General features: G+C 49.4%; 1 protein-coding gene across 1 annotated transcript in view; it reads right to left on the reverse strand.

The window, feature by feature from the left end:
• Positions 1 to 2,012: 2,012 nt before the first annotated feature.
• The window catches only part of TTLL11 (tubulin tyrosine ligase like 11), a 220,079-nt gene continuing 206,409 nt past the window's right edge, over positions 2,013 to 15,682 (reverse strand). The window contains exon 10 of the mRNA XM_080927546.1: positions 2,013 to 3,031. Coding sequence (XP_080783672.1) covers positions 2,766 to 3,031 — 266 coding nt within the window. The 3' untranslated portion in view covers positions 2,013 to 2,765. The remainder of the gene's footprint in view (positions 3,032 to 15,682) is intronic.

Below are 15,682 nucleotides of genomic sequence, written 5' to 3' on the forward strand. Positions count from 1 at the left end.
CTGGGAGGACCAGACAAGAAAACAAATGTAAAAGTATTCACAGCAAACTAACTTCTCTGAACAGGAGACAGGGTAGATACCCACTAGGATCGGGGCCAAGGTCATCCAACCCAGCAGTTCTTGGAGTCCACAGCTGAAGGAGAGGGGTTCTCCCCAGGACCTGAGCTGAAGAACGCATGGAATCTGGCTGTGGAAAGGTTCAAGGGTCAGCAAAGCCATTGCCTATTCATGGGCTCATGGGACAGCCACCATGCTTGGGGTCGCAATCAGCCAATCTAAGGATTTTCAGCCAGTTACCTCAGTGAAGCTTAGAAAGTCATGATTCTTAAGGGCATTCAGAGCATATGCAGAGGTGAATGTCTCCTGCTCAGTTTCCATCCACTTCCACAGGCACCTGCTGGACCAGTGCTCTGTGTCCTAGCAGCTGGCCTGGGTCTGACAGCAAGAGCGTGCCTGACCCTGTAGAGAAGGCGCCACACTTGAGTTCCCACAGGTAAGTTTGACCAAGAAGGTGTCCGGGTTCCTGGACATATATGGAAGGAGCTCATTCTAGGAGGGATGGGAATGGGGTGGGGCCATGGCAGGGTGCTTGAACTGAACCTTGAAAGTTGTTTTCTGTTGTCCAGAGGGATCTGACTGGATCAGGTGACAGTGACAAGCAGCAAGGGTTTGGAGGGGAGTCTGGAGCGGGGGCCTGCCAGTCTTCCCACTTACCGTTTTCCTGACAAAGATTCTAAGGCTTCTAGGAAGCCAGGGAGTCCAAACCAGGACCGTGGGCTCCTCATAGAGAAGAAAGGGGGGGGTCTTGATCAAAGGGCAGTTTCAGCAGAATTTGAAGGCTCTCTGGTGTTCTTGCCCCCTTCAGGATGTTTGGGAGGAGGGGGAGGGGTCTGGGAGCATATCTGAGAGGGACTTGCTTAGATCTGAGCTAGGAAGAAGACATACAGTTCCTAAGATAATATAAGGGGGACCTCCTGTGCCCCAACACTTCTTTGGGGCATGGAAGAGCAGAGCTACAGGAGGCCCTGTTGTGCTGGGATTAGGGATTGGGGTGGGCATTTTGTAGGACCAGCATTGAAACCACTAAACTCAATTCTGTGTCCTTGTAGGTTCCCTTCTGGGACAGGGAAGGGTGGGGGGTGTTGCAGCTCCAGCCTCAGGCCGATGAAAAGTTGAGTCTTGTCTGCAAGCTGGGATACATCTCGAAGGTCCTTGTAAAGAAGGGACCTAGGCCCACAGGCAGTCGCAGTGCATGCAGCACTTGCAGAGGATGCCTGGGTCTGCCTGGGTTCTCTGGCTCAAATCCTTCCCTGCTAGGAGCCATCTGTGTGGTTCTTACTTCCTTCTCACACCTTCCAAAAACCAAGGGCTGGTCCCCAAAGCAAGTAAACACAGTGGTGCCCCTGGGAGAAGAAAGTGGGGGCTGAAATCTATCAGAAAGGTGTTCCCTCTCCCAGAAAATCTATCCAACCGTCCTGGGGCAGGGGCCAACTTGTCAGTGACAGGCTTCTGTAACCTCAGTGTGTGCAACCCACCAAGGTCACGTGCAACAGGCCAATGGGCTCGCTCCCAGGACAGAAAGGCTCTGACACTGTGCGACCCCGGTGGCCTACCTCCGGAGGACAGGCACGGTGTAGAGGCCAGCTCTCACCACGAGTGCTGACATTTTTATATGGCCTCGGTGTGGCTGTGTTCAACCTCTTAAAACCATTCCCCCCTGCCCCTCCCCCAGACTCTGCTCCATGCTGGCGAGCACTTTCTAAAGACTCACTTTGAGAAACAGTGTCAAGTCAAAGCTTTATTTAATAGTTTTCTGCAGCTGTACAGCTCGAGGCTGGTTAAAGAATGTCCCCACACACTTCTCATTTGGGACTTCTGTGGAACCAGCCCACTTGGGTCCCGAGGAGCAGAAACCAAGGCCTTTCACCCCTGCCCCTCGGAGTACACATTTGAGAACACTGGTTCTGGTCCAGGTCACCACATGCTCTATACACACTCCTGCTCGTCCTGGTTCTCATGGGGGCCTTTCCCTCTCCCCTCACTCAGGACTGACAGCACTGTGCTAGGAACACAGTAGCTCTTGGCCATTGGGTCAGTGCCCCCACCATTGCAGGGGTCCCCTGGAACCTGGTCAGGGAGACTAAAGAACCTTACCGTGTTATTTCTTAATTATTTCTTGATTAGTAATAAATCAGACATTGCAGCAACAGGCAAGTTACAAACAAGTGGGGTCAGTCTGTAAAGGACACCCGTGTAGCACATGATCGGGGGTGTCTGCCTTCTTTATATCTCAACTTCGATTCAGGGAATGGGCGGAAGGAACGGCCATGCAGTGATGCTAAGCTCTGACCAGCAGGCTCTCAGGGTCCCAGCAGACCCCGGTGTGACTGCCCTCTACATCCACAGCCTTCGGATGCTCTGCCCTTCACCCTCCCTGCCCCTCTGTTCCCCTGCGGCTCCAAGCACTACAGAAACTGCTCCAGTTGGTGCCTCCCAGGAGCCCAGAATAGTAGGTGCCATCTGTCACATCTTGGATGTCATATGTCCACTGATGATTCCCAAACAGGAGGGGTCACCGTAGGGTGCTGGGAGGGGAGCAGGCAAGAATTGGCCTGTGAGGCCAGAGCCCTTCGGAACACAGAGAGGATGCACAGGTAACTGCAGCTGGAACCCTAGTGGCCCCTTTCAGGTGGGGGGGGGGGAGCCCAGGATACTCAGCCCCCAAGGGGCACACCTTCTTCCAGTGGCCTTCAGGACAGAGTGTGTCAGGAGTGAGAGAGCTTGCCAGCCCCGATTACTCTGGGTGCAGGGCTGCCTGCAGCTGAATGGGTTGGGCGGTTGATCTGGGGGGCGTTTCTTTGGTGGGGTTGGGGCTGGCCCCGACGGCACAGCAAGCGCTTTTCATCCAGCAGGGACAGGTGGTATTCACACAGGTCAATCAAGGACGCCACCTGCTCGTGGAGAGGTTGCAGCTTGAACTTCCTCTGGGCCAGGAAGAAGAAAGCTTCAACAAATGCCTGCAGACACATCCCTGTGGACAAAGAGATGCTGTCAGAGAGCTCATGGTAGCCCAGGTATGCTCAACCCAAAAGCACAACCACTAGCAACAGTCAGACCCGTCTCCCCACCATACCTCTATCCTGGAAATGCCACATGAGGTCAGCACACAGGCTCTTCCATGCTCAGGCACCTGATCTTAAATGGCCCCAGGAAGCAGGTTTTATCTCTCAGAGACGGGGAAACAGTTTCAGAGCAGTGGCTGATCTGAGTAGAAATGGTGGTGCTTGGATTTAAAACTCACCCCAGATCTTATTCCTGGGCACCACAATGAAATATGTTCCCATGAAAGCCCTGCTCCAAAACTTTCGCCATTAGAGGAATCATATCAGCTAAATTATTGACCACAGAGCACTCCACTCTGATGTGGGTCTATGCAGTCAACTTATCTTAAGGGTTGCTTCTTGTAAAACTTACCTCACCGAGTGAAGTAAACCCAACCCCCTTTTCTTTGGCCGTCATGTGAGCCCCCTCCCTCCCCACACACAGCAGACACTTGTGTTGAGTGCTTGGTCTCCAACTGATGGCACTGTTTGTGCAGGTTCTGAAAACTTCAGAGGGTGGCGCCTACTGGAGGCGTTTGTCACTGGAGGCGTTTGTCACTGGAGGCATTTGTCACTGGAGGCATACCTTTGAAGACCATACCTGGTCCTCAGTCCCTCTGCTCCTCCTTTACTTCCTGTCTTCTAAAAGACAGCCTCTGCCACGCACCCCTCCCACTACCACGATGCTTTGCTCACGTATGTGGGACTAAACAACCATGGACTGGTCCCTCTGAAACCGGGAGCCACTCCTTCTCCCTCACCCATCTCAGTCACGGTGACTAGAGGGTAAGAAACACACCAGTGGCGATTATGTTCAGGACACACCGTGTTCCATCCCCACTGAGCCACTGGGACACTCTTCCCGGATGTATTTCATAAGCTCCTACCCAGTTAGAATTAGACAGGACCCCTGCCATTTATGGGGTTTCAGTGCTGGCATGAAGCTTAGGATCCCGGAAGCTGTGAACGCGCCACAAGCATTCTCTCAGAGAACTACATCTTGGCTTCGGCATCCAGCGACAGAGGAGAATTTTGTGAGGTTTCAGATTTATGGACAAATAAACTCAACGCTCCATAGGCCCATGTGTCACACAGCTTGCCACAGTGTGGCCCACTTGTCACAACTGGTCAAACATCCCTGCCCTTGAGCTCCCTGGCTTCCACCCACCCGTGCCTCCTGCACTCAACCTCCATCATTGCCAGAGCTTTGCCTTTGCCGCGATGGCAGGCAGTGTGGCTTGTAGTATTTTTACAGTGGCTTCTTTCATGCAGCAGGCTCATCATGTTCCAGCCTTGTCTCCCTGTGCTCTGGTAGCCCCCTTCCCCTCTTGCAAATTACTTTTTAAGGTTTCCACACAAAGTGATGGGCCCTCTTCAAGCATAGCTTCCATTCTTGTGTTTTGTTCTCAGCTGTTTCTCTCCCTGCACCGCCCTTGCTCATGCTCCTCGCCTCTGCCTACTCCCCTCCCCCAGTTCCTGCTTCCTTCTGCTTTCCATCCATTGGCTCTGTTTCCCATTTCCTTTAAGAATCTTCCTTCATTCTCAAGATGCTCTGTCTAGTTCTGTAATGTCTAAAGACACACACACACACACACACACACGTTTTAATTTTAAATTTAGGTTCTATACGTAAGAGGAAATGTGAGTTCTCTTTCCAAGTCGATTGAATCCATTTCCTTCATATGTCACTGTTTTATTTTTTCTTATCCATCCATCCATCCATCCATCCATCTATCCATCCATCCATCCATCCATCATCATCATCCATTTATCTATCCATCATCATCCATCATCATCATCTATCCATCATCCATCCATCATCATCCATCCATACATCTATCATCTATCCATCATCCATCCATCCTCATCCATCCATCCATCTTCATCCATCCATCAATCCATCATTATCCATCCATCCATCCATCCATCCATCATCATCATCTATCCATCCATCCATCCATCCATCCATCATCATCATCTATCCATCCATCCATCCATCCATCCATCCATCATCATTATCCATCCATCCATCCATCCATCCATCCATCCACCCATCCATCCACCATCATAATCCATCCATCCATCCATCCATCCACCCATCCATCCATCCATTCATCCATCATCATCCATCATCATTCATTCATGGACATCTAAGATGCTTCCATTTATCCACACATCTGTTGATTGACAGCTAGGCTTCGTCAAATTCCCAACTATTTTAAAACTTGAGAGTACAAGTATCTCTGTGTTCTGAGTTAGGGTCCTTTTGGGCTTGGTTTATGGAAGAAGCTCTACACTGAATGACATAGTGACTGCCTCAGTTTACACCCCACTACACCCACTGCAGGGAAGGAGCGTCTTTCCAACATCCTCACCAGCATTTGCTGTCCCACTTCTTTACTTAGAGACAGGGTTTCACAGTGTATCCACCTGCCTCTGCCTTCCAAGTCCTGAGCTTAAAAGTGTGTGCCACCAATCTGACTGGAGGGAGACAGAATCTCAGAGTATTTTTATTTTTGTTTACTTACTGTTTTTGTGTACTTTCATGTGTGTCTGTATGAGAGTGTATAATGTAGTATGCAGGTATGTGTGACTGTGAATATACATATGTAGAGGTCAGAGGTCAACCTTGGTTCGTGGTTTATTTATTTATTTATTTAATGTATGTGAGTACAGTGTAGCTGTCTTCACACACACCAGAAGAGGGCATCAGATCCCATTACAGATGGTTGTGAGCCACCATGTGGTTGCTGGGAATTGAACTCAGGATCTCTGGAAGAGCGTTCAGTGCTCTTAGCCACTGAGCCACTGCTCCAGCCTGCTCATGGTTTATTTTTGAAACAGGGTTTCTCACTGGGACTTAGGATTCACCAATTTAGGCTAAGGTGACTGGCCCGGAAGCCCCAGGAAGCCCCTGTCTCCCCCTCCTCAGCTCTGGGATTCTGATCCTGCACCACCATGCTGGCATTTCCTATGGGTGCTGGGGAACTAACTCCGGTCTGCATGCGTTTCCAAAGGCTAAGGATACCTCTTCAGATACTTCACTTGGCCATTCATGTTTCTTCTCTTTAGATCTGCTGATTCAGTTCATCATCCCATTTCCTGATTGGATAATTTGGGGCTTGGTGTTTTTGTTGTAATCAATAAGTCTTTGTTCGATATTAGTCTCTGTACAGTAGGTGTAGATTCTCTTCGCTCTGGTGATTGTTCTGTGCTGAGCAGAAGCTTCTTCATACCTGCATGGAATCCCAGCTGTCACTTCCTGGGATTATTTCCTGTGCTGTTGGGAGTCCTGTTCAGAAAGTTCTTGCCTGAGCGTCTTCCTTCCAAGCCCTCCTTGCCCTTTTCTCCGCGACCTACTGAAACTTGCTCTGGTTTGTTTTGTGATCCTTCGGCTGCTCTGTGTCTAGCTCATCACTATCTCTGTGTCACTGTCTCCCAGTGACAGGAACCTAGAAGGGGCTTGGTAAAGACACACTGAGGTCGTGAGAAGATGCCTGGCTCACCGGCTGAGCGGACGGAAGAATGATGTGTCTGTCTGTGGTGTTTTAGACAAACTGTTACTGGTCCCCTTGGGGTCCCAAAGAGGCTATCATGATTGCTATACTCTACAGATGAGGAACAGGACAGAGATAAAGTAACTTCATGAGGTCACCGAGAGAGAATAGTGCCTTAGGGGATCAGTTTTAAAATCAACTGTATTGACTTCATGTGTGTTCCCCAGGGATTCTCAGGGAGGTGACGACTGTGACCAGAGACAGTGGGACAAAGTGTGCTAGCGGACACTGTCCCTGCCTCTGCTGCCCCACACCAGCCGATACTGAACTGTAGTGATGACCTGGGACCTGAGGACACCTTTGACTTGCTAACGTGAGTGGGGTAGAAAATGCTTTGGCCTTTTCCACTCGGCTGCTCTTTACTATAGATGCCACACGCAAGTCCCTAATTCCACAGGAGGAGACAGCAAAAAAACATGGGAGTCTTGTGGAAAATCCTTTCTATGTAAACAAAGGCCTGTAGTGGACGGACAGGGAAACAGGAAGCAGAGATGTCCCAAGTTCCAACTCTTGGCTAGGACTTGTTATGCTGTGTGTGTGTGTGTGTGTGTGTGTGTGTGTGTGTGTGTGTGTGTGTGTGTGTTCTGTGTATATGACCATGTATGTGACCGAGCATAAGAGTATGTGCATATGAATCTGTGTGTTACCATTGCTGGATGGAATGATACCCAGCTTTCAGACAGAGAAATTCAATCACCCTCCAACCTCCCAGCTCTGTGGTCTAAACATTTCTTCTCAAAGCCTGGGCCACCATGGGGTCTGTCAGAGACTGTGAGTCTCACTGGCGACCAAAGGTGGTGTCTGAGACAATGCATCTCTGGCATATGGCAAGATAAGGAGCTTAGACCAGAATGTCCTCAGTCACCTCGTGATCATGTTGCTGACTTGAGCTGGCAGTTTTACAGCCAGTTTCGGTCAATAAAGGAAGCAGCCGGCAGTTTATACTCTGGCCCAAGCATATCTCAACTCTCAGTACCTCCAGTGTCCACACACAGCAGTGCTACTGGGCGTTGTAATCGCTGCTGGCTTGCTAATAGGTGAGTTCTGGGATGAGGCTGGAGATATTTGTGTTGTTGGGTCTGGTGGCTGCTAACCTCCGGGCCACTCTTAGCAGTAGGATAGAAACATACAGCACCTTGTAAGTCAGTAGGGATAGCTTTTGTCCCCTCACTGAAGACTGCCTGTGGCTCTAGCTGTCATTCACAGAGGGAATATGACAAGGAAAAGAGCTTGGCTGACTTGTTTGGATGAGGGCATTTGGAAGGAGGAGGGGTGTTTGATCCAGTACCCTTGGCTTCTTTTTTGTCTGTCTTTCCCCATTTCCTAGAGTGAACATGGATACAAAACTATACCCTAAAATGAATTCTGTCCTCTGAGGCAGGTGGGAAAGGGTCTTGGCTTGTAGTCCAGGCTGACCTTAAAATCGTACAATCCTCCTGCCCAGTTTTGGAGTGCTGTGATTGCTTGTCTGCACCCCTACACTTGACTTGCAATGGGAAACTCTAGTGGGCGTGAAGGAGTGACTACAGGAGCATCTGCTTCCTAACGCTGACCCTAACCTCAAAGCTGGGTACATGTGTTGCTTTAAAACAACATTGCAAACACACACACAAACACACACACACAAAGAGAGAGAGACTGAGACAGAGACAGAGAGACAGACGCAGACAGGGAGGGAAACAGAGAGAAACAGAGAGAGACCAGTTACTCTAATTATCTTTGAGGGTGTGTTTCAAGACTCCCCAGAGAATTCTTGAAGCTGAAGCCAATACAAAATACTCTACTGTACATCCTCTATTTCCCTCTACCTGCCCTGGAGCCATGCGACATAGCACCAGAATGAATTCATCTCTCCCTTTTATATCCCCGATGCTACCCTTGAGTCACTATTATTGAGGCATCATCTGTTGGCCCACGGATGATGAGGCACCCGATACCGATGGCTGCTAAGTGACTAATGGTTGGGTAGTCTGTATGGCGTGGGTACACTGGACAGGGAGACGATTCACGGTTCTGATGGGAAGGAACAGGTCATCCTGGGATTCTATCATGTTATTCGGACACATAATTCACGATGTAAGAACTGTTTGTTTCTAGAATCTTTCTTTAAGTATTTCAGGCCCAAAGTTAATAGCAGATAATGGAAGTGGGAAAGCAACACTTGAGGTAAGGGGGGCCGCCACATAAGAAAAACAGAAGCGAAGGATCACGGGCATCAGTGACTCCCACAAGCATGCTGTCCTGACATGTAAGCCAGTAAGGGAAGCTCACAGCCCTCCCCTATAGACCTGTTTACCCCACAGGACTCTTTCTTGGCTCTTTACAACCCATAAGGGCACTGCCATCACTGTGGAGTCCTTGCCCAGAACCATCATGTTACCCAAGAGCTGGGTGTACATGACATCCGAGTCAGTCGATAAGCCACAACGTCAGGACTAGACTCCAGCTCCACCTGTGAGCCCAGGGTACTCCAAACCACACTCACCCCACTCCCAGGAGAAAAACTGAATAAGCCGAGCGTGTGGTGCATGACTGATGATCTCAGAACTTGGGAGGCAGAGTCAGGAGGATTGCTGAGATTTTAAGGCCAATCTGGCCTGTCTGGTGAGTCCCAGGCTAGTGAGGGCTACATAGAAAAATCCTGTCTCATAAAAGACAGACACACAGAGAGAAAGATGGTGGGGGTTGCACACGAGAAAATTCAAGGTTGGAGTCAGGGTTGGCAGGGATAGGGTGCTGATGTTCCCACCAGCAAGGGGGACAAACCTGGGCTCAGGAGGAGTAGCAATTCCTAGATGCTGGAAGACTAGCTTTGTTTGGGACCTTCCTAACCAGCCTGGAAGCAGGCAGAGCCTGTCTTCCTTCTGCCTTATTATTCCCTACATAGAATGTAATGTCAGCAGTAAGTGTAGTGATGTTCCAGCCTATGTTTGTGATGTGAATCGGGGTTGCTTGTGCTCTCTCTCTCTCTCTCTCTCTCTCTCTCTCTCTCTCCCCTCTCTCCTCTCTCTCTCTCTCTCTCTCTCTCTCTCTCTCTCTCTCTCCCCCCCCCCCTCTCAGCAGGGTCTCACTCTGTAGCCCACTCTTGTCCTAGAACCCATTATGTAGGTAGCTCATAGCAAGCCTCCTGCCTCCGCATCCCCAGTCCTGGAATACAGGTGTGAGCAGATGCTTTTGCAGGTGGCTGTGCAGGTGTCAGGACTGGTGTTGTAATGTCAGCACAGCGCTCCGCCAGGTGAGGCGGTGCACACCTGTGGTCCCAGCACTCAGCAGGCTGAAGCTGGAGGCTTGGTTGAGCCCTGGAGTTGTTGAAACAAGCAAACAGCCATTAAGACTGTGTCTCAATGCATCGTTTCTCCACCACTCCCTCTCGAACAATGACTTCTCATACTCGCTGGCTCTTACAGAGAATGTATAATAAGCAATTGATACATAACTGCTTTTATTTCTCATTCATTTTCTAACAATACTCCCCTATGTCAGAGTTGTTGAGGATACAGCCCTATGAAAATCCTCCTGAGAAGATTCACAGATGGGTGAAGATGGTTCTGACTAGTGAATCCTGAACTTCACAATCCCTTGGAGGGGCCAGGAGAGGAACACTGAAACAGATAGAGCCCCCAAGCCAGAACTTCAAGGCAGGGCCTAAAAATCTGTCTTCATAAATTCCAGGGTGAGGCTGGGGACCCGGGACCTCATTTGGAGGCAACCCCTCCCCCAACTGAGCCCTGTCTGGATGAACTTTACTCTGACTGTCCTGAAGTGAGGAGCTTGACTTTGGGCTAAAGATGTTTTTAAAAAGATGTTTATTTTAAGACACTAATCGGAAGAAACCCAACCTGTTGTTTTTAAAGCCTAGTGACAGATCTGAGGACGTATGAACCTCTTCCAGGATCGTCCTGAACCCTCCCCTGGATTCTGAGAGATTGCACACTCTTGATTCCTGTGTGCTTACGGAACTACCACCAAGTGGGAAAAGTTCCATGACCCCCCTGGTCCCCCGATCCCCATCAGACTTACAAGGTGTAATAGGCTAGGAAATTTCTAGAAGACTAGACCAAAAATGGCCCTATTTACCCTGACAGAAGATTTCAGGCGGAAGAAGACGTGAGGCCAGTGGGGAGTTGCGAAGTAACAAGATGGCTGGGTCTCTGGGCTGAGAGCGAATGGTATACGGCTTGAGTGGAAGAAGACAAAGATACCGCACCAGTCCAAACCAAGGGGCTAGCGCTGCCTGGGGCTGCTATAGTCACGGAGGGATGAAGGTATGAAGAACAAGCAGAGTCTAGATACAGTCTAAATACAGCTCCAGTGTGAGCTGAGATCTGCCCAAGGGCTACGTGTAGGTGTGAGGGAAAGGCAAGAGTCCTGGGAAAGCAGAGCCAGGAGCAGGCCTTCTCTTGGTTTTCAAACATTTTATGAACAAGATTATTGGAGGACCTTGTCAGAGATGCAGTTTTTGGCCCCCTTTTCTGGAGGTGGTGTCTGTGGACGGTGAGCATCAGGAGGTGCGCTTGTCACAATGGATTTGGGGGCCTTTTGGGATGAACACTCCTATGTGGCTATGTCTGGAAGGACTCCTCTGGAGGTGTAGTGAGGAAGCTCAGAAGATGCTGTGTGGGAGAGCTAGGATAATATGTACTGGACAGTGATGAGCCCTGAGCATGCTGGGAAAGCTCTTTCCTTTAAAGTCTCACTGCCCGCCATCTCTGTCCTCAGCTGGCCCAGGCTGCCAGCATGGTCAGGCTCTCAGGAGGCCACCTTCTTACTGTGCCTTCATAAGTTGCGGTCAAACTTTTTTGCTGTCTTTTCTGATGAGGGAACTAACTAGTTGGAAGAGGACTCATTCAACACCAGCCATCTCTTTAGAGACAGTATCTCGTTGATCCTCTATCCATCCCACACGAGGTGGGGAAAGGTGTTGCGATCCAGTTAGTCCTGAGCTTCAGTTCAGAAGTCTTCAGTTCAGCTGAGGCGGCCCTGCCACGTGGGAATACTCTCTCCATATCCCTAAGTCTCTGAGTCCCAGAGCCATGTAGGAAGAAGTTAAAACCACCTCACCTCTCTCCCTGCCCCTCCACCTGCTGCAGGGAGGCGTCAAGGCTGGACGTGGGCACTGGAAACATCTCATGGTACTGTCTTTACACGCCTGTTACAGCCGAAGTAACAAACAGCATTGGTTCTTGTTATTGAGTCTTTTTACATTAAAACCCTTAGATAAAAACTGCCTGTATATTATTCAACCAGATTGTGCCAAACTCTTATAAAGCAGGTGTGTTGTTTAAAGCCATTTTACATTCAAGAAACACCCTACAGTCACAGGGCTGGCAGGTGTGACCTGAGCCAACAGCCTCTCAACATTTTTCTCCATTGCTGTTTGTAGTCTTCAAACATCTGGCAACATCAGAGTTGCCCAGGACTGCAAACAAACAACAACAAAACAATTAGTGAAGAAAAGAAAATTCCAGAAGCGAAAAAAAGAAAATTCCAGAAGCGCGACCAGTCTTGGAATGAATATGGGTTGGGTACCATTCATCTCTGCCAGGGAGAGGCAAGAGACACGGGCAAGAGACTCCGGTGTTTGCTGACACGTTTCCGCACACCCGCAGATAAGCTGCAGAGTGGGGTTTGAAACTTCATTTGGGTTGACAGATGTCACTGGAGAAAGCAGCCTGTGAAAGCCTCGGATTGCAGACTCACACCTCTCACGGAAGATGGCTGTTGGATATTGAGCTGCCGCCACTGACAGGACATGGCCTTGTTCTGTCAGTCAGCAGGTGATGGAGGGCCCTCTAGCTCCTGCTGGTATATGGTTGATCCTCTCACACCCAGACAGGCCTGGGACACAACGGAGCTGAGGGGTGCGTGGCCGCCTCATGGCTGGCCTGAGGGGTGCACGTCTTCTAGGCTTAAAGGTAGAAAGAAGCAAGGCCAAGGCCTTCATGTTGCTTTCTGGGTCACGCAGTGGCTCCTTCTTGTCGTCTTTCCTAGAAGTGTTCAGAAAAGGCCACTGGCACACGAGACTCCATCTGAGGCTGAGGGACACATTCCAGGGGCCAAGCAGGCAGACAGGGTGAGTCTCTGGCAGAAGAGGTAGCATTTCAGCCCAGACCTATCTTACAGTCAAACCTGTGCCCCTCCCAACCCGATTAAGCTTTCTCTCCATTTGATGGCTATGTATTATTTTACAGTTTCCAGAACACATTTGCATATTTGATGTAATTAAATCCAAATCATTGTTGACAGCCAGAGCTATCATCCCACACTGAAGATGAGATCGATTTCCCCTCTCCCTTTCAGTCACTGCCTTCACAGTACTCAAATCTTTCTTCATACTCAAGCAGACTGCACTATTCTGTCTCACAGAACTCCTAAGTGGCACACACACACTCCTGTTCTGTTTACATCATTTCCAGGTAGTGAATCGGGATGACTGGGCCAGAGTCACTACAGTGGCCCCTCCCTGCACACCACAATGGCCCCCAGAAGGGCTGTCTGCTAGGAGAGAGAAGTACCAATGTGGTCTGTAACTTCAATTTTTCAAAACTTACTTTTTATGATGGTTCTTAAAAGCTACCATCAGAGATAGTAGAAAAGAAAGGATGCCAGGGTTGAGGGGAGTGGACCTGTTTAGAAATGGTTCTTTGCAGCAACTCCCGTATGTGCTGTTTGGAAATCAGCCCAGGTCAGCAGCGGCGGCTCGACCCACTCACAAACATCCACAGATACACCAGCAGTCAGTTTGGTAGAGTTGGGTTAGCAAACAGATCAGCAGCGGCACTACCCAGCAGCGACAGCCAGGCCTCAGCCTCGACACAAGTCAGACCTTCTAAGCCTCTCTCAGTGAAGCAGAGATCAAGAAAGACCAAGTGTTGTACAACCAGCTCTATAAGCAAGCCAAGCCCGGCCTCTGTCACTGCCTGTGGAGTCCTTCATACCCTCCAAATATCACCTGTCCTCCTGGACTCTTGCCTCAGCGTGTGTCTTTCGTCAGCATGTGCCTCTGTCTTAGATGACATCACTCCACCAATCGGCCCAAGTCTGTTAAAGTGGTACACTACCAGAAGATTTTTGGTGCAGTTCTTTCTGTGAAGTCCCGACAAATGCAGCTCAACTACAAAATGTGAGGCGGACCAATACATGTGTGTAGTTAGCAAAGACTCCTTCATCATGCGTCTTTTCATGTGCTTGCTTTAACAGAACATCGTTTCCCCTGTGTCTGCTTCAGCTAAATGTTCCTTCGAGCATCTGCCTTAGCCTTCCACCTGTGTCTACTTCAGGAAAACAGTCCTTCACGTGTGTGCCCCAGTAAAACACCATCCGGCACAACTGACTTTCCAAAGAACCCTTAAGTTTCCATTTCAGTGCTCCATGACCAACTTCCAGCCTTCTTCCTGTTCCCGTGGTGCCCGGAAGCCTGGCCTTTGGTTTCATGGATCCACCGGTTCCCACCGTAGTCCTTCAGGTCTAAAGCTTGGATCTCATGCTGGGTAGATCAAATCTAGGCAGTTCCTACGAGATGGCAAAGGGCCCAGTGAATGCTGATTGACTCTGGTCCGTATCCCGTCTCTGACACAGCCAAGCTGTCAAAGACTTACTTTTCTCTGTGCCTATGTCTCTTCATCTATAAGGGTCAGTGACATCTGCCCTGAGTGACTTTACAAGGAGCCACCCAGATGAAGGCAACAAAGGACTCTAGAAATTGGACATGGGCCTGTCTCTCTACTTTCCACTTGCATTTCCTGCCTAGAGTGCTAACTCCTGACTCTGGTTTCTCCTTCTATGGCTGGTTGCCCATTGTCAGCCTTCCTACTCATCTGAGCTTCATGAGATCATAGAGTCAGGTCTTCTGGCCAGCCTTTCTAGTGGTTTCTGTCCATTATATATACTTGGTGGCTTTGAGCTGGTCTCTTCTGTTCCATGGGCTGTATGTGCCCCTTCTGTAGATGAAGGTCTCTCTGGATTCTAGAAATACAGGTAGTTGACTATCTTCTGGATGTTTTACAATGGTGAAGTGGTGGTTAACATTGTCAACCTGATAGAATCTAGGATCTCCTGGGAATTATAATGCCATGGGGAATTATCTTGACAGCATTAACTAACTATGCCCACCCACGGTGGGTGGCACCATTCCCTGTGCCAGGGGTTCTGGATTGAACAAGTAGAATGAGCTGAGATCTAGCATTCAGCTGTGTCTTCTGACTGTGGCTGCTACACTACCAGCTGCTTCAGGTTCCTGTTGCCTTGGACAGTGAGCTAAGATAACCTTTCCTTTCCTTAAGTTGTTCTTCTCATTGTATAATAGGAACAGAAAAGTAACTAAAACAAGCAACAGCTAGAAAACCACCAAATGCAATCCTTAGTACGTTCTTCCTGTTAGGACCCCCCATCCTAAGCCCTTCCAGAGGTCCCGTGATAGTCCAGAGAGGTCAGCATGACTATTCTTCATATTGAGGAGGCTATAGTGCTCAACTTAGAGAGGTCACATTCTCCTGGCCAGGGTCACATTTCAGAGATGAATAGTATATTAGTTTGGGTTTCTATTGCTGTGATTAAACACCATGACCAAAAGCAACTTGGGGAGGAAAGAGTTTATTTCAGCTTACAGTTCTTAGAGCAGGAACTCAAACAGAGGCCATTGAGGACCACTGCTTACTGGACCTTCTCGTGGAGCTGCTTGCTTTCTTGTGCAATCCAGGACCATCTGCCCAGGGATGGCAGCACCCACAATGGGTTGGGCCCACACATCAATTACATCAGCCCCTGCCCGCAAATACCCTACAGATTTTGCCTACAGTCCAATCTGATGGAGGCGGTTCCTTGATTGAGGTTCTCCTTCCCGATGGGCCTAGCTTGTACCAAACTGACCCAAACTAACCAACATAGGGTTGGTGCTGGGGTTCCCACTATTGTCCTTTACTCATTTTCTCTCAAGTTGGGATGGGGAGGAAAGCCCCCAAGGCCCAGCCACAAAGGAGGTAAAGGGTGGCAAGCCTGCAAGATCCCTACCAGCATCACAGCAGA

The sequence above is a fragment of the Micromys minutus genome, assembly GCF_963924665.1.
Source record: "Micromys minutus genome assembly, chromosome: 13".
In the NCBI taxonomy this organism is placed as follows: Eukaryota; Metazoa; Chordata; class Mammalia; order Rodentia; family Muridae; genus Micromys; species Micromys minutus.